Source organism: Carettochelys insculpta, chromosome 2 (genome assembly GCF_033958435.1).
Source record: "Carettochelys insculpta isolate YL-2023 chromosome 2, ASM3395843v1, whole genome shotgun sequence".
In the NCBI taxonomy this organism is placed as follows: domain Eukaryota; kingdom Metazoa; phylum Chordata; order Testudines; family Carettochelyidae; genus Carettochelys; species Carettochelys insculpta.
The window spans coordinates 14,563,005-14,590,282 of NC_134138.1; the positions used below are offsets into that span (position 1 = coordinate 14,563,005).

The following is a 27,278-nucleotide window of genomic DNA, read 5'->3' on the forward strand; positions in this document are numbered from 1 at the left end:
GGTGGAACCTAGACTAGACATTGGCTCACTGGTATGGGTTTAGAATGGGCTTTTGTCTTAGGAAGAATTCCAGTCCTGTGCTCTTCTAGCCCTTCAAGTCCTTTAGGAGGGAGGCTGCAGTGAATACAACACCATATTGTGCTGCTGATCTAGGAGACCTGCACATGTTAAACAATGGAGAACACAGGACTCAGTGACACCCCATATTGGACCAAGTCCACTTCACACAGCCCTTCCTGGCAATAGGAAAGCACCAAGGAACTTCCATTTACTTCTTTTAAAATGTGCCTGCACAGTTGCCTGTGAGAGGATGAATATATTCTGAAATACAAGTTAACTGAAGGCCATGACACCAAAGTCCACAGCATCCAACTACAACCCTCATCAGCAGCTGCAGCAAAACCTGACCATGCATCCTGCCCTGAGTGTTAACAAAGCACGTGGCCCAACAACAGGAGAGCTAGTACCAGACCCACAAGCTCTCCTGGGGAAAATGTCTGAGATTCACATCTAGTGGCTGATAGAGCTGATTGCAGCTGCTTTGCTGGAGTATGGACAGGCAGCCTCTCAGATGGTTCAAACCCAAGCCATCTAGACTTTCATAGGTCTAAAGCAAAACCTTGAACAGGAAGTCAGTGTGATCTGAAAAACCCTAGTGAGGCTCAGTCTCTATGGTGAAACCTTCCAAACAAATGGGTTTCCTCGTTCCATCTCAATGGCAGCTTCCAAGTTAGGGTGCCAGCATACATTACCAGGCAATAATCCAGTCACAAAGGCCTGGGCCAGGTCAAGAGGTATGTGACATTGTCACAAATGCAGCACTGATCGCATAAGCTTTGAAAAAGGCTCTTCGGACCTCTGAGACCTCTTGGGGAATCTGCCAGGAGGAGAAGTGTAGCTGTCCTTAGTGATCCCAGGGTGGAAGAAAATGAACCGAGCTCAGTCATGGTGTGAACAAAAAGTGGTTCCATAGGTTTCAGAAGAAGGTGCCCTTGCTTACATTAGCCCCACATTTGGTCCAAACAGGAAATTTAATGAGATCAAGTGTAAAATTCAGAACCAAATTTAAAAACAATTTGAATCTGGGATTTTGGTTTCACTTGTTATTACTGTAAGACTCCAGCGAAAACTTGGGTTTTATGTGTAAAATGCTCCAGCTGTGCTGAGGCATGTCTTTGGGTCTTTTTGTCCTGAGATGAAAGGAGCTGCTAAATGAGAGGGAGGGGATCTGTGCTGATAAAGAAAATTAAGTCCACAAATAATTAACCACTCTGAAGGCCTTCTTTTGTAAATGTGTGTCTGCTAACTTTGTTTCATCTTTTGGTTTTCTTTCCAGACAGATCTGTTTACCCCACACCCTCCAATTGCTGTAAGTAATGTAGCTAATAAAGACCATCTACAATTTATCGTTATTTATCTTTGATAGTTACAATCACCTTGGGATTCTAGATGTAACTTAAATGCTTTGTGCAAAAGAGCTCAGCTTGACTCTGGCTCCAGGCAACTTCGCTGCTTTTTGGCCATGCAAATTCCACCGTTGTCCTGGTAACTGCATCATCCAAAGTAACTGTGGTTGGGAAACAGCTGCATTCAGTGGTCTGAGAGGTCCTGAGTATCATACGGGATTGGGCCATGGTAATGTGGCTTGAAAACTTTTGAAGATCAGCAGGTCATAGAGGATTATGAACATACAACACAAAGCTCAACTAGTTGGTCCCAGAGGTGGTGATTGAAAACAAAACAAACAAAAATGGTGGATCTTTGCATGATTAATTCTTAGGTTTTGTTTCACTTATCCTCTGTTCTTGACTCTTCACTGCCTTGCAACTTCCTTAGAGTTGCACAGTAGACGTGTGATATGCTGTCAAAGCAATAGGATGGGGTTTTGCCTGTGCTTTGTGTCATTGGCTCAGTCACAGAGATCCCCTTGTGACTGTCCCTTGATGTGCTGAAATTCGCTGGAGTCTACTTTCCTGCCATCCTGGAAGCCCCTCAGCTCTGTCTTGTTGAACCAGGCCACCGGGTCCCGTCCAGCAGCAGCTCAGAGATAGGATCACAGCCCTTTGCCTTATTATACAGAAGCTGAGATCAGCTCAGCGCTGGGAAGGCTTAGCCAAAGGGTCTTGCCTAAGCACCCAAATGCACAGGCCCAGTGGGACCTGAACCCCAGATAAATCCATCTTACTCAGCATAAAATTTTACACATTGTAAGTTCATGTTCTCCCTCTTTCTCAGGGTAAAGAGAAAGATGCACAGATTCCTCTCCCCACCCCAATAACAATGACTTAAATTACTTACACTGGTTTTATTAATAAACAGAAGTGATTTATTAAGGATAAATAGGTATGATTTAAGTCATGGGTGGGCAACATATGGCCCACGGGCTGTATCCAATCCACCAAGCCTTTGAATCAGTCCAGCCCTGCCAGGACCCTCACTCAGGGAGCAGCCCCACACCGCCCAAACCAGCTGGTAGCCCCATGTGCCTCTCTGTGCTAGGGTGGGAGGGAGAAGTTCTTTCAGTTCCCATTGGCTAGAACCAGGGGTGAAGGCAGTGCACGAAACCTCCCCCCACCCGAAGCACGCCACGAAATGTCACACAGAGCAGCCGTCTCCTATGAGCATGTGGGGCTTCAGCAAGCAGAGAGTCTGACTGAGAGTAGCTGGGAGCTGCCTAGGTGAGCACCTCCTGGCAGGTTCAACCCCTCCCACACTAGTGTTACCTGTAAGCTGAGCACTGGAGCAGCCACTCAGCAGAGATTCAGATACCACCCAGCTGATTAGCAGAGCACCTGCAGTACTCCCAAGTGGCACCATGTGAACACCCACACATGCCCTGGTGCACATAACAAAATTTCTTCTACCCATGGATGTTAAAAATAGAGTGAACACACTGCAACTCACTGCTTCAGATCACCACCCAGGTCACTACCCAAACTGTCTGCTTCCCGCCTCTCCACTGCCCCAGGTCAGAACTCCCTCCCAGACCCCGCAATCTCACTTATATTCCTCCCACATGCCAATACCCACTTCCAGAGCCCAGGTTCCCATCACCTGTTTCTTGGCACAATTCTCTCCTTCACCAAACTTGCTCTCCTGCTCACAATCCCCTACCCCAAGCTCCCTTCTCCACCCAAACTCCATCCCAGACCTGTCGCCCCTTCCATAGAAAACTGCAGCCCTTGACCACTTACCAAAATCTTAGCATACCCCCATCAAAAAATATTGCCCACCCCCAGATTTAGGGGGTCGTAAGAGACAGCAGACAGACCAAAGTAGGTTACTAAACAAAATAAAACAGAATATGAAAGCTAAACTTAATACACTAGGGATAGCTAAGCCTCAGTTATTCTGAGAAGCTTCTTTCACAGACTCGACAGCCTCTCTTTCTGGATCCTTCCCCCCAGTCCATTCTAAGGTACATCTATACTTACCAGAAGATCAGCTCAGTCATGGTCAATGTTCTTGGGTTTGATTTCGCATGCCTAGTGGAAACATACTAAATCAAAACATCAGGGCTCTCCCATTGACCCTGGTACACCTCACTGTCATGAGGAGTAAGAGAGGTCAGTGAGACAGTTTCTCCCATCAACCTCCCGCTGTGGGGACAATCAGAAAAATTGATATTCGATACATTGACTCCAGCTACACAGTCATCGTAACTGGAATTGCATATCTTAAATTGACTTTTCCACATAGTGTAGACCTGGCCTGAGATGTTTCCAGATGTCATCTTGGGTGGTCACCAGCGGATGTCCTGACTGTGTGCTCCACTAATTTAGAAGGACCACGTAGATTAGCATTCAGGCAGATTAATTTGCCCTGCCTGTATTCTACCTGTTTTGTGGCTATTAAGTGATTTGAGGTGCAGTTTTTTTAAAAGAGTGTATGTGTGCCTAATTCCCATTACCTTTAAAAACCTGACCCAAAGCCCAGAGGCTCATCAGTACAGCACTAACTTTCAACTAAAATGTAAATGCAGAAACAAAAAGGTGGATAAACGACTAATAACAAGCTGCCTCCTTAGACTATTGAGTGATTATTTTCTTCTGCAGCCTTAGTTTCCATGGGAATACTTGTTTATATGTACATTTGTTAAGAACATCCTTTTTTTTGACCTTGTTAACATGTGCCTACGCTATGGTTATTTTCATCACAAATAAGGGTTTCAAAAAGCGTACTAATATGAAATATAATTATACCAATACATCCAAAGTGCAACAATAATATATGGATGACATAAATTTAGTAAACCGGTTTGCTGCAGTGCCATGTTTCTGTAGGCCATTAGATGGCACCAGAGACTATTTGATTTGGATGTGTATTAAACTGAATTGAATTATTTATTGCAAATAATATTTATTGCAAGTTCATCATTTGTTTTGGTTAGAAAATGCTTTTCAAGCAGACTTTGAATTTCACAAATCTGTTGCTAGTGGAAATGATTTGGAAAACAGCTTGTGAACAAACTTCAAATCAAGAAGAACTGTATGAACTCTATGAACTCGTCCTGATGTCACATGGTATTTCTTTTGCCCTTGGACTGGACAGCTAATATATTTTATACGATGCCTGAATACAAATTTGGAATTTTGTAAGTGGCTTGGTCCTGCACCATTAGATCCTGAGTGGAGGGGATCGTACCCATGATAGTCAGGTCTCCAGTAACTGTGTGCCATTCACTGAAATTCATCCAAACAGCATCAATGTGACCATAATCATCTGCTTTTGAGAATCCACATTAAAGGTGAATTCCTGCTGCATCACATTCCACCAGCATGAATATACAGGGATGCTATAAAGAGGAAGAATGGGGATAAATTAATGCCATTAATAACAATGATATGAATGTGGTAATGTTTCAGCAGGCAGGGGAATCCCAAGAAGTTGTATGGGGCAAGCTGCCAAGAGTGGCTGTGGAATCCATATCATTGGTGATGCCCAAGGATAGCCCATGTGTGCCCATCTTTTAGAGATGGGACCAGAATCATGGCCCTGTAACATTGTAGGGAGATGGACTAGATTACTGGTCCTGGCACTGTTACTGTTGCTGTTTCCTGTCAGACTTATCTGGACAATACATTTATACTAGAGAAAATATTCTTGTCCCTGAATTTACTAAGCTGTATTATTAGTTTTATGATAGCAGATTATATGTAAACACCCTCTCTGAGGGAGAATAACATTTTTAATTGACAATGTATTTGGGATAAACTTAGAAAATCAGGTACTTTTCACAGTTATAGTTACTGAGATATAGCTACTAACAGCCTCACTCCCCAAAGTGTCTCTCCTGGACAGAAGGAAAGTGATTGTCCATATTTTCAAAGTGAGTCCGCTAGATACCAACTGTGAGTGGCAAAGGTGGCAGATTAGCTGAAGAAGATTCTTTCTCTCATTCATTTGGCCTTGCTCCAAAGCCTATTTCTTTTGTTGGAGAATATGAGGCTACGTCTACACTACAAAATATTTTTGGGCGTGGAAGTATGGGGCCCCTGGCTTGAGTGCAATTTGAAATGGTCCCCCTGGTAGCTGAAAGCCCCTGAACATTTTAGCCACTGAGGCAGACTTCCCCCCGGCAGCAGAAAGCCCCCCAAAATGCTTTCCGCCCTTGGAGCCCTCGTCACATGCAAGCCAGGACATAGTGCTGCCTGGCAGCATGGTCCACACTGAACAGCAGGTGCATCCTTTTATTGGGTCAAGGACTAGCCATGTGATATGGTTGGCTGAGAAAAGATCCTGACTGCATGCTGCTGTGGGAGTGGGGGGAGGAGGGAGAGCCCCTGCATAAATGTAAACCGCGGAAAAGAAGTTTCTCAGCCTCTCATGCAAGCATGACCCCACAGACGCAGGGTACCTGTGCCAAATTCAAATTTACAGGCTTCCTGTTACCTAACTCCTGCATACCTGGACAGCAGTGGAGATGGAAGCAGCCAAAGTGGAGCACTGTGAGGCATTGTGGGATATATACGTGACACCTCTGGAGGCTAAGAAATTCAATTCAAAGACATGGTACTTCCTTGCTAGCCTTCATTCAAACTTCTAAATTCAAACTTGACGCTACACCCAGCTGTTTTCACTGATGCTAGGATATCAATCTTAGTGCTCCCTAAAATCGAGCTAATGATATTTACAGTGAAGATGGTAATGCTGTAAATCAAGATAACTGTCTTAAACTTGACTTTATCATGTAGTGTAACCATAGCCTTAATGTCAGTAGCCATGGAATCAGGCCTCTTGTAAAGATAGAGTCTGTGGCCATATTTTCATCGTCTAAATGGGGCGTCTTCTGTTCTGCTTTGAGGTAAAAGAGCACATCCTGAGTTCAGTTCAGGTCATAGTCACTTCATATGAAAAATCCAGTCAGCTTTCAATATGGGCTAAGATATTCTTAATATCAACTGTCAGTGTGGAAAAAGGTCTAATGTCTCCTCAAAGAACAAAGTGGGCTGACTTTTATCAGCCTTGCTGATGAGGTAACTAATTTATTTTTCACTCTTTATCCTCTTATTGTTTTGTGACAGGGCAAAACTGGGCCCAAGGGAGAGAAAGGAGATCAAGGAAACAGCGGGGAACCCGTAAGTACCTGACAGCATTCCTTCAGAAATGGCTTTGAACCTACTGCTGTCCTCTAGCTGCCCGAAGGTGGATGGGCATCAGATTTGATTTGAGAGGGACCCCCTACTACTGGTGTAGTGACCTGGTGCAGTGACCTGGTGCTAAGCAGAGGGTTAATAGGAGTTCTGAGCAGGGATTTGCTTTCATGTTGAGAGAGAGGAAGGAATCATTTTAATAAAGTTCTTGTAGGGGATTTTGCCCTAACAAATTACACACATAGTCTAAGGGATGACAAGTTTTTGTTACTGTGACCCACTGTTTTTCTGCAGCAGTGGTTGGGTGTGCTCAAAAAGAATGGGCATCTTCTCTACCATATCTGAAATTAGACTGAGCTGTCAGGAGCCCTAGATGTAAAAAATCATTCTCTTGCCTAGAGTGGGAAAAATGGGCCAAACCACTGTCTGTCCAGGAGAGTAAATGAGAATAAATTAGTTATTTCCCTCCTCTTCTTCCTTTGCAGGGGCTACCTGGTGTCCCGGGTAAAGTGGGGCTGCCAGGACTTCCAGGAGCACAGGTAAGAACATTGGCTACACTCCCTGGAATGACAGCTAGATAAAGGGTGCAGACACCTCCACACTTTCCCTCCTCATGGTTGCTGAAGTTCTGACTCTCCTCTCACAATACTGTAACTCCATTGACCTCTGTGGCACTAGGTACCCTGACCGACCCCCGGGCAAAGGAGCAGAGAGTGAATCCTTAAGTGTGACATGCTGTCTGTACATGGGTCTGCAAGCAGGAGCTCTGAGACAACCCTCGCATCCCATGTCTCCCAACAGCTGAAGTTACTGTGTTTCTGCTGCCCCACTGGCCTAACAAATGAGTGGCTGTGATTACAGCACATTAGAAAAAGATCCCAGGTCTGTGTTCAGGTTGAAGACACTTTTGCAGTTCTCCCAGGTTTATGTGAAATGGGCACAAGCTGTCAGTCATTCAGTCCAGCTGCCATTAAAAATAGCTGAGACTGCACAAAGTGCAATTGCAAACGAGCCCCAATCCTGGCCCCTGTTGACCATTTCCTCAGAAATGGCAAAGAGTGAATGGACACAGAGGTACCAGTCTCACCCCTAGACATGGTGCCTCCATCTTAAAGTTGAAGCATGTTTTCAGGGCAGCAAGGGAGAAGGTCACAGTGTCTATTCTGTGGATAGAAATTGGCTGTCACTTGGACCACCAGTTGTGGGGTGCCTTCAACAAACATTATCACCCACATAACAAGAAAGGAAGAGGAACAAGAAAAAGGGAATGAGGGCAGTGGCGGGGTCAGCAATGGCAAGAAAACAGAAGCTATGATGCTACCAAATTCTCTTCAGTTGAAGTCCACACAAAGCGAGTCCCATAAACCACCTGCATTGACTTTTGTGGTTCAAAGATCCAGTACAGGCACTTTGGAAGGAAATTCATTCTGCTTGTGTTGTCATTTGTACTGGTTGTGCCCTGAAGTCAGGGCCAAAACCCTGGCTTAGTTAGGATGTAGGCAGTGCATAGGCCAGGGATAACCCTGTATATGGGCATGACTTTCATCCTCTTTAAATATCGACAAGTCCCAGCATCCAAAGCTGAGTAACAGCCTCCGAGCTGATCAACTATTGTTAATTCTTTACAATGTTAACTCTTGGAGTTTCACATCTACACTGCATGTTCTTCATGTGTAGAGAATGGAGAGGAATTCCCTTGCTATTAAAATCCTTTGTAAATTAATTAGCTAAGCCTAGTGCCTGCACTGAGCACATTGAGGTAGCTGGGGATTCCCAGTCTTTTTGTCTGGTAGGCAGTTCCATCTGGTTTCTAAGTCACGCAAGTCCCTTTTCTGTCTGTCTAGGGTGCCAAAGGACAGGAAGGAGCCAGAGGAGAGCCAGGAGTCCGTGGAGAGATGGTGAGTAATTGCTCCATTTAGGGCAGATCTCACAAAGAGAGTGCACTGATGGACTCTGTTAGGCCCAAAGCCCATGAAGGGAATGTAAGTCTTCCCATTGAATTCATTAAACTGGGGCTCAGGCCCTGTAACCGGTTGTAGAACTGAATCATTAATTGACAAATTAAAGTGAGAAAGTTAGAAGTCCATCTGACCATTCCTTGTGGCTTGAAGCCTTTGGGTTCTTTTCCTACCAATTCAGAGTATTCACAGGCATCATGATATACTGACCTTCCTAAATATACAAGCAGCAGAAAAAGGGTAGACATGCCTGAAAAGATAATTTTGCTGCCCCTATATCCTATGTGTTTGTGATAAATCATCATGTCATCTTATCAGATAATACATATTTTATTCTCAGTGCTATGCTGTTTTCACAGACTCATAGAATCCTAGGGCTGGAAGGGAGCTCAGGAGGCCATCTAGTCCAGCCCCCTGCCTAAAGAAGGATCAACCCCAACTAAATCATCCCAATCATGACTATGTCAAGCCAGGACTTAAAAACCTCTAGGGATGGAGATTCCACCCCGTCTCTAGGTAACCCATTCCAATGCGTCACCACCCTCCTGGTGAAATAGTTTGTCCTAATATCCAACCTACACCTCTCCCTCTGTAACTTTAGGCTATTGCTCCTTGGTCTGCCATCTGTCATCCCTGAGAACAGTCTCTCTCCATCCTCTTTATAGGCCCCTTTCAGGAAGTTGAAGGCTGCTCTCAAATCACCCCTCAGTCTTCTCTTCAGCAAGCAAAATAAGCCCAAATCTCTCAGCCTTTCCTCGTAGGCCATGTGCTCCAGCCCCTTAATCGTTTTTGTTGCCCTTTGCTGAACCCACTCCAATGCGTCCACATCCTTTCTATACTGGAAGATCCAGAACTGGACACAATACTCCAGATGTGGCCACACCTGTGCCGAGTAGAAGGGAATAATAACTTCTCTAGATCTGCTGGAAATGCTTCTCCTAATACACCCCAGTATGTTATTAGCGTATTTTGGCTACAAGGGCGCATTGTTGACTCACATCCAGCCTCTCATCCACTATAATCCCAAGGTCCTTTTCTGCTGCACTACTACTTTGCCAGTCAGTCCCCAGCCTATAATAATGCTTGGGATTCTTCCGTCCCAGATGCAGGACTCTGCACTTTGTCCTTGTTGAACCTCTGCAAATTTCTTTTGTCCCAATCCTCCAATTTTTCTAGGTCACTCTGGGCCCTATTCCTCCCCTCCCGTGTACCTACCTGACCCCCTAGCTTAGTGTCATCTGCAAATTTCCTGAGGATGCAATCCATCCCCTCATCCAGGTCATTATTAAAGATGTTGAACAGTCTTTCACGACCTGGTGGAGTATCTGATCTGGATTTAACATTTATTATGATGATGAACAATTTTTAAAGTCCCATGGGGTCTCTCAAGCCGTGTCTACACGTGCATGCTACTTCAAAGTAGCGGCACTAACTTCGAAATAGCACCCGTCACGGCTACACGTGTTGGGCGCTATTTCGATGTTAACATCGCCGTTAGGCGGCGAGACGTCGAAGCTGCTAACCCCATGAGGGGATGGGAATAGCGCCCTACTTCGAAGTTGAACGTCGAAGTAGGGCACGTGTAGACGATCCGCGTCCCGCAACATCGAAATAGCGGGGTCCACCATGGTGGCCATCAGCTGAGGGGTTGAGAGATGCTCTCTCTCCAGCCCCTGCGGGGCTCTGTGGTCACCGTGCGCAGCAGCCCTTAGCCCAGGGCTTCTGGCTGCTGCTGCGGCAGCTGGGGATCCATGCTGCAGGCACAGGGTCTGCAACCAGTTGTCGGCTCTGTGTATCTTGTGTTGTTTAGTGCAACTGTGTCTGGGAGGGGCCCTTTAAGGGAGCGGCTTGCTGTTGAGTCCACCCTGTGACCCTATCTGCAGCTGTTCCTGGCACCCTTATTTCGATGTGTGCTACTTTGGCATGTAGACATTCCCTCGCTGCGCCTATTTCGATGTGGTGCTGCCCAACGTCGATGTTGAACGTCGACGTTGCCAGCCCTGGAGGACGCGTAGACGTTATTCATCGAAATAGCCTATTTCGATGTCACTACATTGAAATAAGCTACTTTGATGTAGGCTTCATGTGTAGACGTAGCCTCAATCTGTTTTGTAATGGTGACTCCTTATTCAGACTATATCTTGGAGGCAGGTGTTCTTTTTTACCATATGCTTGTGTAACACGTAGGAAAATGTGGAGTCTATCTCATTTGAAACCTCTGGCTCCTACAATAATACAAATAAAAACAATTTTTTAAATTTTTTTTCTTAAAACAGGGTGGTCCTGGACCTGTTGGGCCCCCGGGTCCACAAGGCTTACCAGGAAATGTGGTATGTATTCATCAGTGGATTTGATCCCCAGCTGTACCCTGCCATGTTTCTCTCTCTCTTTTTCTTCGGTTTCCATTTCCTCGGTTCTGCTGCTCTTGTTTTTGATGGCTGGTTTATTACAGCCTGTTAAATTGCCAGGAGGCAGCACCTGACCATGAGATTCTCCTGTAGAATATATCACTCCCAGGTTATCCAGGTCTGGCTATGGCTACACTAGACATAGAAGACAACTGCAGATACACAATTTTAGCTGTGCCAATTGTGTAGCTAAAATCGATTGATATGTGGTCAGCTTCTATGTCTATCTGCATGGGGGAAGGTCAACAGGAGTGTTTCTCTCTTTGGCCTTCTTTATTCCTCACCTCTCACAAGGAGCACAGGGGAAGATTGAACCTGAGCTGGCTGATCTTCCGCGGTAGCGTAGCTGTAGCCTCAGTACACCTAGACAACCTGGGAGTGGTATATTCAACAGGACAATCTCACAGTCAGGTACTGCCTCCTCATCAAGCTGAATGGTTGGAGCAGAGGTTGAAGCCAGATGTCAGGTCAAGACTGGCCCTAAGGTGGAGCTGGAATCAAGATCTAGGCTCAGAACCAAGATCAGAATCTGTCATCAGGTCAGAATCAGAACAGTAGCTGCAGCACAGGTGCAAGCCTGAGGTGGATGGTCAGCGTCCAGGGCCAAGCAAAGTCACTACCATAGAAGTCAAGTCCAGCAAAAAGCCAAAGATTGAAGTCAGGTAGTCAGAGCCTGCTGGCTCAGGGAGGGTCAGAAAGCAGAGGCAAGACTGGAGCAAGGTCAGAGAAGGCAAGGACAAGACTGGGTAAGGAACAGGATCAATAGCAGCTGGGAGTCTTTCCTTCTTTCTTCTGTTCAAGATACAAGTACTGATATACTCAGATCCCATTTTCACTAGAATGCCAGGTAATCATTTCAGGTCCAAATGTCCAATGCTAACTCCAATGAGTAGAACTATTGAAGTAAATGGGCTTACTTCCATAAGTAAGTGCTGACCAACATTAGCCGGGCTTACATGATTAAGTCTTTCGTGTTTGCATATAAGCCGGATTCTTCTCTGACTTCCGCCAGCGTAAATCAGGAATAATTCTATCGGTGCATCTAGTATTACTCTAGTTTTATACCTGTGTGAGTGAATACAGTGGTTGAACTTTTAAGTGCCATGCATAGGCCGCGTCTACACGTGCACGCTACTTCGAAGTAGCGGCGCCAACTTCGAAATAGCGCCCGTCATGGCTACACATGTTGGGCGCTATTTTGAAGTTGAAATCGACATTAGGTGGCGAGACGTCAAAGTCGCTAACCCCATGAGGGGATGGGAATAGCGCCCTACTTCAAAGTTGAATGTCGATGTAGGGCACATGTAGACGATCTGTGTCCCGCAACATCGAAATAGTGGGGTCCGCCATGGCGGCCATCAGCTGAGGGGTTGAGAGACGGTCTCTCTCCAGCCCCTGCGGGGCTCTATGGTCATCGTGTGCAGCAGCCCTTAGCCCAGGGCTTCTGGCTGCTGCTGCGGCAGCTGGGGATCCATGCTGCAGGCACAGGGTCTGCAACCAGTTGTCGGCTCTGTGTATCTTGTGTTGTTTAGTGCAACTGTGTCTGGGAGGGGCCCTTTAAGGGAGCGGCTTGCTGTTGAGTCCGCCCTGTGACCCTGTCTGCAGCTGTTCCTGGCACCCTTATTTCGATGTGTGCTACTTTGGCGTGTAGACGTTCCCTCGCAGCGCCTATTTCGATGTGGTGCTGCCCAACGTCGAAGTTGAACGTCGACGTTGCCAGCCCTGGAGGACGTGTAGACGTTATTCATAGAAATAGACTATTTCAATGTCGCTACATTGAAATAAGCTATTTCGATGTAGCATGCACGTGTAGACGTAGCCATACAGGGGCATTAGCTGTGCAAATGAGAGCAACAGAAAGGTTGGTTGATGTGATAGGTGTTAATAGACCATCCAAGTATTCTTAAGTCAGCTGTCTACAACTTCTTCAGAGGTAAATTTGCTAGTCTTTAAGGTGCTACAGGACTGCTTGCTTTCTGTGATCAGACTTGGTTGTGGTAAGGCTTTCTCGTATCTCTGATCTCTAAAATTGTGCTTTCTGGGTTACTTTCAGCAAACCAGGAAGTGCCAGGAGGATTTTACAGAGGGGAAAATATGTTTTCGTTCAGAGAGGAACAGCGCACAAATGTGGAACTAACTTAATTTTCACCTTAGCTTTTCAGTTCATTCTAACTTTTCCAGGCAATGGACACAAATCTCTTCTAGTTCATTGTTCTCAGGATTACAAATTGTCTGTACTGTTATCAGGGAGTGTCAGAAGCCATGATGTACTAAATTGCCCCAAATCCCCAAGATGCACAGTACAATACATCTGCCTATCTCATCTACACAGGGTGAACCTGGAGAGACTGGCCCACCTGGAAAGGTTGGACAAAAGGGTGAAAAGGTACAGCGGTTCTTTCATGTCTGTCACATAAACGTGTCTGGATTTCCAGCACTCTGAGTTGTGTCCAGGGTTAATACATTTTTAAAGCCAGAGAGGGTGATTAGCATCTAGTCGGAGTGTTGGTGTAACACAGGACAGAAGATTCTCCTTATATACATCACTAGCAGTACTGGTAGGACAGGAGGTCTTGCAGCAAAAATGCTTCAGGTTTTGGGTGGTGGTGGAGGCAGTGTGAGGGGCCAGGGCGGTGGGCGGAGGGGAGGCCCCAGGAAGGCCAGCGCTAGCCACATGGCTCCCTGAGCTCCTGGGAAATCTGAGGTGAGACATGTGGCTCCTCAACCCCTTCCCTTCCTGGGGCCTCCTCTCTGTCCCCAGGGCCCATCTTCCAATATACACCCCACCCCACCCTGGTGCCTCACTCCACCAACACCCAACCACATCCTGGCCCCTGTTCCTGCCCCCACCTGCTCCTATTCTGGCCCATCTTCCCACCTCCAACCCCTGCCCTGATCCCTCTCCCCGGATGTGTTTACATCAATCTGTCACCTGTGAGGACATTTTTTTATATATAGAGAGAGAGAATTGAAATGGGGCTGCCTCTGACATTGAGGAGTGTTCTGCTTGTAACAGTTAAAGACTAGAGCACTGGACGTATTCATCTTCATGGGAGATCTGATCCAGAAACAGACCTTAACTCACAACTAACATGCCTTCTACAGGGGGACCCAGGAAAGGAAGGCAAACCAGGACTACCTGGGCCCTCAGGTGAGATTGGCCCTGCCGGGATACCTGGCTTACCAGGGAAGGGTAAAGATGGAGAACGGGTAAGTCCTCTCAGCACAATCTGCACCCAGCTATGCCCAGTTCCTATAGGAATTAAAATGAAATCGCCTCAGCAGAGGCAGTGTATAAATTATAACTGTATCATATGGCAGTGCAGCGTTATACTATGGCACACTGACAGCAGGCCACCCTTTGAGTGGACGAGGCTCTCAACATTGGCACCCGCAGCAAACTTCCTTCTGACAGGGCACCATCATGTATCCTGCCCACTCTACTTGTTTTGCAGCCTCACAGGGAGACAGTCTCTCTCTCTCTCTCTCTGGCCCAATTACTATTTCAGTTGTTATCCACCGTGGAACAACTACAACAGGAGAGACTGAGGATGCTCCATGCCTCAGTATTCCATGATTCAGTGTCTAGAGTACCCTCCTCATGCAAGTCCTGTCCCCTCTCAGCCAGAAGTGGGTGCTGATGCAGTATTTCCCTTACCCACAGGTGAGCACACTATCCATGAGACAGGCACAAGATACACCTTTGGTACCTAAGCCACCGGAGTCCTGGTGGTTGGTTCCCATCTGTGTATCACTAACCAGAGAAGGACACACGCCTGAAGTCTGGACATAGAGTTAATACACGTACCCCTCTTGTTGCAATCTCCCCTGAGGCAGCTCCCCACCTAGTGTGGTGGCTTTTCTGGATGACATATAAAACCTGTCATTCCCCATTCCCTTGTATGGGTAGGCTCCTAACTCAGGCTTTGTGGATCAGGGTTTCTTTCTGTGATTTTCTAGATTGCTAAAAGTTAAACATTCACACCATATCTACACATGCCCCTCCCTTTCAGAAAGGGCACGTTAATGAGGCACTTCAGAACAGGTTAATAAGGTGATGACATTCATATTCAGCACCTCATTAGCATAAGAGAAGCCAGTCACGCTTTGAAAGTACTGCTTTCAAAATGCAGACTGGCTGTATAGATGCAGGTGCTTTGAAATAAACCCCAGACTTTCAAATTCCCTTATTCCCAAAACAAATGGGCCATTTCTACACAGGCCACTTCCTTTGGAAGTGGCATGCTAATACAGGGGGCGAAAGATGCTAATGAGGCATGGATGCAAATTCCCTGTGCCTTATTAGCATAACGTCATGTGATTTGGAGTCCAGAAGACCGTTCTTCCAGACTCCAAAACACTGTGCAGAAGCACGGTCCTGGGGGGCCTTCTGGAAGGAAGTCCTCCTTCTGGAGGCCCCTTCTTCTCAAAAAATTTTGGGTAGAAAGGGCCTCTGGAAGAAGGACTTCCTTCCGGAAACCCCCCCACCTCATTAGCATCTTTCGCTCCCTGTATTAGTGTGCCACTTCCGAAGGAAGTGGCCTGTATAGAAACAGGCATGGAGAATAAGGGAATTTCAAAGTGCGGGGTTTATTTCGAAGTGCTTGAGTCTATACTGCCAGTCTACATTTTGAAAGCAGCACTTCTGAAGTGCGACTGGCTGCTGTTACGCTAATGAGACTCTGAATATGCATGTCAGCACCTCATTAACCAGTTCCGAAGTGCCTCATTAACATGCCCCTTCCAAAAGGAAGGGGCATGTGTAGATACGACCTTGGTGTTGCAACTGCTAAGTAAGTTCCTTTTTGGACCTCATCTCCTGTCACTAGAAATACTAGTTTGATATATAGATAATTTTTATTTATTTGTCAAAGGTCAAGCTTCTGCTTGGTGCATGCTGACTAGTGTCTGTTTTGTGTGTGGCTGTGTAGGGTGAAAGAGGTCCCCCGGGCTTACCAGGACTCCCTGGACACAAGGTAAGCATTTACCTCCATTTTTCTGAAGACCGTTCTCAGAAATCAGGACAAGTTTGCACATTGTCACTGGCACTGGTAGGAAAATTCATTCAGCATATGGCCCATTTTTCACTGGAAAATATTTTTGGTGCAACATTTACTAAAAATGTGTTCCTGATTTTCAGTGGAAAAAGTCTGCAACAGAAGCTTTCCAAGCAACCATTTATTATCCCAGAAAAGATCTGAGTCCTTACTTTATGTCTAAACAGAAAGGCAACCAGTTAGAAAAAGAAGGATCTTTTTTGAACAGTTGATGCTATATGCTAGCTGACCCACATACTGAATAAACTAGAAGAGTTATGGGCCCTGTGCACCCACACTGTTGTATAATGTGGCATGGAAAAGAATCATGCATATGCTCAGAAAATTGGGCTGAGCACTTAGTAAAGAATCATAGAATCATAGGGCTGGAAGGGACCTCAGAAGGTCATCTAGTCCAGTCCCCTGCTTCAAGCAGGATCAACCCCAACTAATTCATCCCACCCAGGATCTTGTTAAGCTGGGACTTAAAAACCTCTAGGGATGGAGGATCCACCACCTCTCTAGGCAATGCATTCCAGTGCTTCACCACCCTCCTGTTGTTTTTTCCTAATATCCAACCTACTCCTCTCCTCCTGTAACTTCAGACCATTGCTCCTTTTTCTGCCATCTGTCACCACTGAGAACAGTTTCTCTCCATCATCTTTAGAGCACCCCTTCAGGAAGCTGAAGGCTGCTATTAAATCACCCCTCAGTCTTCTCTTCTGCAAACTAAATAAGCCCAAATCCCTCCGCCTCTTCTCATGGGTCATGTTCTCTAGCCCCTTATTCATTTTTGTTGCCCTCTGCTGAACATGTTCCAGCACATCCACATCCTTTTTATACTGGGAGTGGCCCAAAACTGGACACAGGATTCCACATGTGGCCTCACCAGTGCCTAACAGAAGGGAACAACCGCTTCTCTAGATCTGCTTGCAATGGTTGTGCACCCTAATATGCCGTTAGCCTTCCTGGCTACAAAGGCACACTGTTTACTCATATCCAGCCTTTTATCCACCATAACCCCAGCTCCTTTTCTGCACCATAACCCCATAGGTCCCTTTCCACTGTACTGCTGCTTATCCTGTCAGTCCCCAACCTATAACAATGCTTGGGATTCTTCTGTCCCAAGTACAGGACTCTGCACTTCTTCTTGTTGAACCATATTAGATTTTTTTTAGCCCAGTCCTCCAATTTATCCAGATCACTCTGTATCCTATCTCAAATATATCTGCCTCTCCCCTTAGCTTAGTGTCATCTGCAAACTTGCTGACGGTGCAATCCAGTACTTCATCCAGGTCATTAATAAAGATGTTGAATAACACTGGCCCCAGAACCAAGCCTTGGGGCACTCCACATGAAGCCAACCATCATCCAGATATTGAGCCATTGACCACTACCTTTTGGGTCTGACCATCAAGCCAGCTTTCTATCCATCTTATAGTCCATGGATCCAATACGTACTTCCTCAACGTATGGTCAAGAATGTTGTGGGACACTATACCACATCCACTGATTTCCCCATGTTTACAAAGCCTTTTACCTCATCATAGAAAGTAGTCAGATTGGTCAGGCACGAATTGCCCTTGGTCAATCCATGTTGCCTACTCTTGATCACTTTCTCCTCTTCCCAGTGCTCCAAAATGGATTATTTGAGGTCCCCTCCACTATTTTTCCAGGGATTGAGGTAAGGCTGACCAGTCTATAGTTCCCTGGATTGTCCTTCTTTCCTTTCTTAAAGATGGACACTCCATTTTCCAAAGGCTCAGCAATGACATCTGCCAATTCCTTCAGTACCCTTGGGTGCATTAAATCAAGACTCATGGATTTGCATACATCTAGTTTTTCTAGGCAGCTCATAACTTGATCCTTCCCCACCAATGGCTCCTCTCCACCTTCCCATGCTGCACTGTCTAGCACCGTAGTGTGGGATCTGTCCTTGTCTGTGAAGACTGAAGCAAAAAGAAGCATTGAGTACTTCAGCTTTTCTAATATCATCTGTCACTGGGTTACCTCTTCCATCCAATAACACTCCCACACCTTCCCTGATAAACCTCTTATTGTTAATATGCCTGTAGAAATCCTTCTTGTTACCTTTCACATCCCCTGCTAGCTGCAGTTCCAATTGTGCATTCGCTTTCCTGATTACTGCCCAGCATTCTCCAGCCGCATATTTATACTCCCCCTTAATCATTTGTCCACGTTTCCATTTCTTATACACATCCTTTTTGACTTTAAGCTGGCCAAGGATTTCCTTGTTAATCCAAGCTGGTTGCTTTCCATATTTACATTTCTTAGTATGCAGAGGGATGGTTTGTTCCTGTGCCTTCAGTAAAACTTCTTTAAAATACTGCCAGTTCTCTTGAACTCTTTTCCCCTTCACCTTCATTTCCCAAGGGATTCTGCCCTTCAGTTCTCTCAGGGAGTCGAAGTCTGCTCTTTTGAAATCAAGGGTCTGTATATTACTGCTCACCTTTCTTTCTTTTGTCAGGATCCTGAAATCTACCATCTCATGGTGGCTGCAGCCCAGGTTGCCACGCACTTCTATTTCTCCTACTAGTTTTCCCTGTTTGTGAGAAGCAGGTCAAGTTGTGCACAGCCCTGGTCAGTTCCTTCAGCACTTGTACCAAGAAGTTATCTCCAACATTCTCCAAAAACTTCCTGGATTGTCTGTGTGCTGCTGTCTTGGTCTCCTAACAAATGTCCGGATGATTAAAGTCTCCCATGAGAACCAGGGCCTGTGATTTGGAAGCTTCTTTTAACTGTCTGAAGAAGTCCTCATCTACCTCATCTCCCTGATCTGATAGTCTATAGCAGACACCACCCATAACATCACCTCTGTTGTTTGTGCTTCCAAGCTTAACCCAAAGACAAGCAACTGGTTTTTCTCCCTCCATATACTGGAGCTCTGAGCAATCTTACTGCCCCCTGACATAGAACACAACTCTTCCTCCTCCTCAACCCTGCCTGTCCTTCCTAAACAGTTTATACCCTTCCATGACCACATTCCAGTTATGCGAATCATCCCACCAAGTCTCCATTATTCCAATCACCTCACAGAGGAAAAGTTGTTGCAGGATCTGACAAGTTATTAGTGGATTTTTCCTAGTATAATGGACACTGATTATTCCGTATCCCCATGTTATCATAGGTGGAGAAAATTTATTGTGGAAGTTCCATGTGGGATGCATTGGAAGCATTGCTGATATTTGCTGACCTGTAAATTAGTGTTAAGCATTGGTCACCTTTCCCAAGCATGTAGCCTTTTTCTTATCCTTAACCCTTTTCTCCCTTGCTGTTTCAGGGAGATAGGGGAGCTCCTGGTCTCCCTGGCCAGCCAGGAGACAGAGGTGCACCAGGGGTTGGAGTAGCTGGACCTCCTGTAAGTATTAAGCAAACCTCATTCACTTTGTAACAAAGAAAAGGACATGCCCATTGTCAGCTGCTAGAATGAGCATCTATTGTGCTGCAGGGTGAATGCCCTTTGAGCTCTGCCGTTTGTTTACCTAGTCAAGCTGCAAACTGCTGAGGCCTCCAGAAACTGGCATTGCTCAAATGTTCTCACATCAGTCTGAGGGGGATTCTGGGGGATTTACTTATTTAATTCCCAGTCTGTCCCCAGGGAAAGGCAAGCAGAGGATCTCAATGTGATTAATATCAGCTTCTACATCTTGAGAAATTATGTTGGCTTTCCATGACACCAGACCTGTGTCATTACACACTGAACACAATGTCTTTTGGAATGTGTGAATTTCTGTTTGCACAGCACGTCTCGCTAGTTATTTAGCTCCTGTACAAATTATCGTTTAACACCAATACATGAGTGATATTTTCACTGTGAAAGTGAGGCTTTTCTGACATCACATTTTCTCAGGTTGCATGCTGAGTCTGCTTAAGGTACAAAACCAAAAAAAAAAAAAATAAAAAAAATACTATTATTTGCATAAAATCATAGAATCATGGGGCTAGAAGGGACCTCAGAAGGTCATCTAGTCCAGCCCCCTGCTTCAAGCAGGATCAACCCCAACTAAGTCATCCCAGCCATGACTATGTCAAACCTTAAAAACTTCTAGGGGTGGAGATTCCACCAACTCCCCAGGCAACGCATTCCAATGCTTCACCACCCTCCCATTGATGTAGTTTTTCCTAATATCTAACCTACTCCTCTCCTTCTGTGACTTCAGACAATTGCTTCTTGTTCTGCCATCTGTCACCACTGGGAACAGTTTCTCTCCATCCTCTTTAGAGCTCCCCTTCAGGAAGTTGAAGGCTGCTATTAAATCACCCCTCAGTCTTCTCTTCTGCAAACTAAATAAGCCCAAATCCCTCAGCCTCTCCTCATAAGTCATGTTCTCCAGCTGCTTAATCATTTTTGTTGCCCTCTGCTGAACCTGCTCCAGCACATCCACATCCTTTTTATACTGGGGTGGCCCAAAACTGGACACAGTATTCCACATGTGGCCTCACCAGTGCCTAACAGAAGGGAACAACCACTTCTCTAGATCTGCTCGCAATGGTCCTCCTAATGCACTATGATATACCATTAGCCTTGTTGTCTACAAGGGCACACTGTTTACCCATACATGCATACACTTTACATTTTCCTTCTGTATTAAGCACCAGAAGCCCTCTCTGTTGGCAAAGGGCACCCCCCCAGAATGCCTACATTATTTTGTGTCAACAGACTCAGTCGACAGAGGCGTTACGGCTCATACAGGAGCAACTTAACTCCCCTGAGAAAACTTCTGCGTTCTGTCAACTGATTCCCAATGGAACACATTTTAGGTGTGGATACTCCATGAGTGTTCACAAAACCCCACTTTTGTGGACAAAACACTATAGTGTAGACGCAACCAATGAGACTTGTACTTTGGCCTCTGCTTTATCCAAGGGGCACATGTTATTCAGCATGTGCCAGGTTTATAGCTAGTCCAATGGTGAGGCTTGGTGATTTGCTGCTGCTCTGGCATGTATGAAAGCCAGTTGCCTTGATTTCTAAGTGACAGCTTGTTTTTCCTTTGAAAAGCCAAAAGCTTCTCAGGCATGAGTTCTCATGCTTTAAATGTTATTATGTTTATACCAGGTTAATGAATTCCAAACGCACATATGGTAATTTTAAAATTAAAATATCAGTTTGGAAAATGAATTAGCTTCTCTGAAGCTTGATGTGCCATTAATATCTGTTATTAATTAGTTATTGGTGGGATACTACATAAGTCAGGATTTCACAAAGATCAAGGAAATCCTGCAGAAACCCCCCAAACCATGACCTTTTAAATATTTTTAAAAAGACAATGTGTGCAACAAAGTATTTAATAGAAAGACTTTAGCTGCAAGGATGCAATGAATTTTACAAATCAATGTAGTCAGTTTGAAGGACAGAATGTATTTTCCTTGCATCCTTGAAATTGATTAATTTTGCTTGTAAAATTCAGCCCTTGCAAACCCTGTGAAATTGTAATGCATTTGTATCTGCCCTCTCCTAAATTCTTCCTCCCTCAGCCAATATATATTTTGTATATACAGAGTCTATTTACTGGGCTCAAAACTCGATGAAATTCTGTGGCCCACCTTTTGCAAGAGGGCACACTAGGTAATCTAATGGTCCTGTCTGGCCTTACCATCTCTTGATATGAATGATTAGACTATCATAATCTTGTACAACTCTGTACATCAATCATTTTTTGCTGATTGAACAGAGTTAGGCTACTTGCTCACAACAAACAAAAGTATGATATTGCCATCAACCAGTTGGTATCATGGTCATATATACAGATAAGGAATCTATCTCAGTGTTAGCCTGTTGCTCTCGATGATGTGATGCTGGTTCCATAACTGCCGTGACTTTTATTTCCCTTTCTATTTAAAAAATAAATAAATAAAAAATAAAAAAAGACTGACATTCTTTCTTTCTACCTCTGGGTGGAAGGAAAGCACCCCAAGGGACAACAGGTGAACTCTCACTCCCAAGGCTATTTCCTCAGGGAAGTTTTCTTAGCTGTTTCCACTTGTTTGATGTTGGTTACTGTAAAGGGGCTTCTCTCTCTCCCTCCCTCTCCCCCATGGGTACTAGGGGTTTCGGCTTGGGGGATTAGAAAGCTTGCAGAGCAGCTGCTCTGAAACCACTGGGCTATGTATCCTGGGATCAGATGCACTGTTACTCTGGTGTTACCCACTGCCCAGAAGACCATTGGACACAGACCTATGAGTGTTTCTGTTTCCTTTTAGACTCCTCTGCCTTCATTTACTGTGTGTGGTTAGCTTCATGGTGAACTCCTGCAAAGCTGATTCTCTTCCTTTTTCTGACTGGCTCCTCCTGTCCTTTTCATTAACTCTAAGCTTACGTTGCTCTTCTTTAATGGGTCACAGAGGATGTTAATTTCAGGCTCTGCTGGCCTTTTCATGTGTTGTTGTTGCTGTTTGTTTGCAGGGCCCTGCCGGACCAGCAGGAGAAAAAGGGCCATTGGTACAGTATGTCTTTCTAACTACACCCAGCTTTTACAAATGTGTCAACATCTATATTGATGATTTTATTAACACATGCTTATGTTTCCCATTTACTTGGGTATGACTGAAAGATACAGAGATACAGCCATGTGACCTAGGCCACATTCCAGCAAAGCACTTAAGCACCTGCTTAATTTTGGAACTACTCACATGCTTAAAGCATATTGTTATTTTCTGCCTAACGTCCAGCAAAACACTTACATGTGTGCTTTAACTTTGTTTGTATGTGTTTTGTTGGACGTTAGGCAGAAAATAAGAATACAGTAAATCCTTGAGATATGCACAATCACGTTGTGTGAGTCTTGGGTTAATGCAACTGCCTCCCCTGCCAGGAGTGGGAAACCGCTGCTGACAGAGACGGCAGCCTGACTCGTGGCTGCTACCCAACAGGAGCGGTTTGCTGTCAGGAGCAGCAGCTGCGAGTCAGGCTGCCATCCCTGACAGACAGCTGCTTGCAGTGCCATTTCCCCCAAGAAACCGTGCCCCAAGCCTCTCTCTGCACGCTGGGCTCCTCAGCTGGGAGAACTGGTGCAACAAGCAGCTGTCTGTGTGCCGGTCTCCACTGTTGAGGAGCCTGGTGGACACACAGATGCTTGCATCTTGTTTTTTTCAGAAATGGTGCCACAAGCAGCTGTGTGCCCCCCAGCTGAGAGAAACCAGGGGACACGTGGCTGTCCCCTGGCATGTCCCCCACCTGTCTGCTCCCCCCACCCACCTTCCAATTTACACAAAATTTGATTTATGTGGACATTGCCCAGAATGCAATCTCCGCGTAAATCAAGGGGTTACTATATGTTGTTTCAGTCCTGTTATGGATAAGCAGTCTCAAGATAGCCACAGTTTTCCAGTCTATTACTTTGTCATGATAAAATCCTAATTCAGTCTGACTTTGGCTGACACTCTGGAGTTAATCCTGATTTACAGTAATACAGGGAGAGCAGAATCTTTCCCCTTGTGCTTCTCATTTGCACAGGGGACAGTAAGACAAGATAGCTGGGATCTGTTTTCATCTCTGCAGCCTGACTATGGGTGAGTCAGTTCACTCTCTGCCTAACCTCGTAAATCTTGAAAGTACTGGTTAATATGATACTTAGTATATGGAGGCTGCAAGGTTCCTGCACAGAATGTAATTGTTTTTCTGGGAAGTGAGTTCCGATGTTGGAATATTGTATATTAAATGCATTCTGGTAGATGACCACCTGGGAGTTCAATTCTGCAGCAGGCAGGAATATGGCAGGTGCTAAATGGGTGGCAGGGGTACAAACACGCTTCCAAAATTTCTGATGAAGTTTATTTGATTTCCTTTTGCCAGGGCCCTCGAGGTTTACCAGGTGTTCCAGGCCCACAGGGACCAACTGGGCAAGATGTAAGTAAAGAAACAAGAGATTAATATTTTCTGTAGTTAAAAAGTCTGTCTACAATCAATGTGTCACCTAAAAATCCAAAGATTGGCTGTACCAGACCAGGAGCTGGTTCTTTAGGGCCAATGAGCTAAAGAGCTAGTGACGGAACAATTGCTAGTGGTGGAAGAGCTAATTGCTAGTAGTGGAACAAAAGTAACTGAAGACAAAAATATGTCAGACACCTTGAAGAACAACCTGAAAGGCCTGTTTGTCTGTGGAATGTGAGGGAATGTGAGGGAAGACCCATAACTGGGCCTGTTAGAATAGAAACCTAGAACTGGAAGGGACCTCAAGAAGTCATTAAGTCTATTCCCACGCACTCACAGAAGGACTTGTCTTGCCATCTACATCATCCCTGGCAGATGTTTGTCTAACCTGCCTCTAGGTACTTGAGAACTGTTATCACAAAATGTTTTGGAGTCCCTAACAAGCATCAAACTCACATCCTCTAGTTTACAGCTTTAACTACAAAGCTATTCATCTTCTCAAAGGAGCAGAAGCCTTGCCTGACCATAAACTTGAACCCTGGGACCTCAGACTGAGAGGCTGATGCATTATTGACTCATCAAGCCACAGCAACACTGATAAAGACATACTATCAGTCTATGTCTACACAGCTTCAAAGACTCCACATCTTTGAAATGCACCTGAGATTTTGAAATATTTTTTGAAATTACAGGAGCATTATTTAGGTGCCCCTGTACTCCTTGTTGCAGGAGGAGTAAGAGGTGCTTCGAAATAGCAAATAACTTCAACGTTTGGCACTGTTTAGACAGCACCAAATGCTGAAATAACCTGTTTTGAAATGAACTTGAAATAAGATAATCAATTTATGAAGCACAAATTGCATGTTTTATTTTGAGTTTAGGATGCCATGTATATGTAGCCTTGGAAAAATCCTGCACTGGCAAAGGAAGATTCAAGATACTCATTCACTTTCTTGGGTTTATGATTTCTCAGATTCTGAGATGCTAATGAAAACAGGAAATGTGGGCCATGGTCCCTGATGGCTTTTTGATGCACTGCTTTGCAGAGATGTTTTCTTCCCAGAGTGAGAGTCACAGAAACAAGGCATACATACAGTCTTCTAAACACAGGAGTTTTGCTTGTCTCAAGGAAGCAAAGTAAGAAGCAATGTGTCATCCTGCCATGAGTTCCCAAGTTCCCCCAAAGAGTAATTATAAGCAAGTTTCTCCTTTACACGTCTCTCAGTCAGTGAAGTTGCAGTTCCAGGGGAATCAGAGCTACTCCCCTCTGAAATGCATTCTGACAGTTTCATATTCTGAAACCAGAGCAAGACAAGAGGCCACTGAAGGGTCCTGTATGGGATGAGAGTGTTAAATCAGACACAGGAAAGAATGATTGAAATTTCTTCTGGTATCTTCCATCCCAACTGAGGCCAGCTGTCTCTCATGGGATGATGCTGGTACAATCTGATGTCGCTCCAGAACACACACACAGCAGTGGAGAGCAGGAGTGTTCATTCCAAATGGTCAAAACATTTCCTCACAGAGCAGACCTGACACAACTGGAGATGGCAGGAAGCATTGCCTTGCAAGGTACCCAAGGTGAGCATGCTCTTGGGGTATGCTCTAGGAAGATCCCATGTGCCTTCCCCACTGCAGCCCACCAGCTGTGCCGAGGGTGAGAGAGGGAGCAGGCCTCCAGGCCCATTCCCTCCTCGGGGCTGTTTTTGTTTAAGTGCCATGCTTCCCGTGCTCCAGTTTGAAAAGGTCAGTCTCAGGGCTGTGCTTGCTGTGAGAATGGCCATGTTGCCAAATTTCACACAACCGTATTTCCCAAGGGTGCAATCACCTGCCTATATTTCTGTGAAATGCCTCTCTGCACAGAGATAGGCCTGACGGGTAGCTAATGGGATGAGCAGCTGTCCTACCCAAGGGCGATGCACCTCACATGCTGCCAGATTCTGGTCCTATTGGAGGCACCTCCTACTTATCCCTTCCGTGTTATACAACTTCTTCCTTTCCCTTCTAGGCCCAGTCCTCAGGTAATTGATGTGATAGTGGTGTCTTGTCAGTTGCCCATCTCAGTCTACATCTGTCATGCACGTCTCCGAAAAACAGTTTTGCTCCCATGAGCAGTACTTTAATTGGGCTGCAAAGACTGCAAGGGCCCAATATTGTGGCTTGTGTTACTGGACTGGAGTCTCAGTTTTACATGTTCCACTTGGGTTTGATTGTTAGTGCTTCTTCTGTCTCTACTTGGAACTATGGCAGCTTGGCCAAGTATTACCTGTGCCTCAGGTGATCATGAAAACATGATGAACTAGATTTGCCCATGTTGTGACTCCCATGGAATTAAAAGTGAAACCAAGAATGAGTATGGACAGCTATTGAGAGCAAGGAATAGAGAGAGACAGAGTGAGCCAGGTAGATTCTAGTGTTATAAAGTTTAGATACTTTACCAGTTCTTCTAGGAGGGTTTGTGATTGTCCCAACACTGGCATGGTTGTGGGACAGAATGCACAAATGAACAATATCCTGGGAGATGGTGTGTGTGTGTGTGTGTGTGTGTACAAGGAGTGGGAAGAGAAAAAGGGCTTTATTGTGAGATAATCTCATGGATTTTTCTTTTTATTGTCCATAGGGTTCACCTGGGAACCCTGGGGAAAGAGGACCTCCCGGAAAACCAGTATGTCATTTCACATTCAGCTTAAATCCCAAACAGTTCTGCTCTTCTCCTTTTTATATCCACACCTCCGTATACCCCATCCTTCACAGTGAGAGTAAAATGTCATTTGCTTGCTGTTCTTACCAGCAGAACATCTACAAGTCCTAAGAGTGGTTACGGTAGAAGCCTCTGTGGTAGAGTTGGCTCAATAGTAAAGGAGCTGAATACACTCTATGTGAGTGAAAACAAAAGCCCAGAACAACATTCTCTTACAATTTGCATATAAGCCCAAGACCAAAATCTTTATTTTCTACATATGCTTTGCCCACTCCGTCCCTGTCCTCTGGAATAAATTCATAATGCAATTGCCAAGGGACATGTTTGGTCCAATGAGCACCAGACAGTGTAAGGAAAATCAGTACCAAATCACAGGGCATTTTCATGCAAATTTACCTTTAGTGTCTCATTTTATTAAAGAATTTATTAAATTTGTATTAAACAATGGCTTTCTCCTTCCACAGGGTGCCTCCTCCCTTCTGTCTCCTGAGGACATAAATCTCTTAGTCAAGGTATGGACTGAAATTGCCTTTGTAATGAGAGATTGGTTTTTTGCTTTTAACTTAACGACTGATACTATGTTATGGAGATGAATCTGAGCTGTCAGTGCCGGTTGTGCATCAGAACATTCTAAACAGGCAGATGTGCAAGCAATTTGTAGTTCATACAGTAGCACTGTCAGCTGGTG

At 45.1% G+C, this 27,278-nt stretch overlaps 1 protein-coding gene across 1 annotated transcript in view; it reads left to right on the forward strand.

The window, feature by feature from the left end:
• Positions 1–27,278, forward strand: part of COL22A1 (collagen type XXII alpha 1 chain) — a 263,941-nt gene that overhangs the window by 200,992 nt on the left and 35,671 nt on the right. The window contains exons 31-43 of the mRNA XM_074984490.1: positions 1,337–1,369; positions 6,525–6,578; positions 7,079–7,132; positions 8,438–8,491; positions 10,828–10,881; positions 13,292–13,345; positions 14,065–14,169; positions 15,891–15,935; positions 19,297–19,374; positions 22,423–22,458; positions 23,812–23,865; positions 26,510–26,554; positions 27,055–27,102. Coding sequence (XP_074840591.1) covers positions 1,337–1,369; positions 6,525–6,578; positions 7,079–7,132; positions 8,438–8,491; positions 10,828–10,881; positions 13,292–13,345; positions 14,065–14,169; positions 15,891–15,935; positions 19,297–19,374; positions 22,423–22,458; positions 23,812–23,865; positions 26,510–26,554; positions 27,055–27,102 — 714 coding nt within the window. The remainder of the gene's footprint in view (positions 1–1,336; positions 1,370–6,524; positions 6,579–7,078; positions 7,133–8,437; positions 8,492–10,827; positions 10,882–13,291; positions 13,346–14,064; positions 14,170–15,890; positions 15,936–19,296; positions 19,375–22,422; positions 22,459–23,811; positions 23,866–26,509; positions 26,555–27,054; positions 27,103–27,278) is intronic.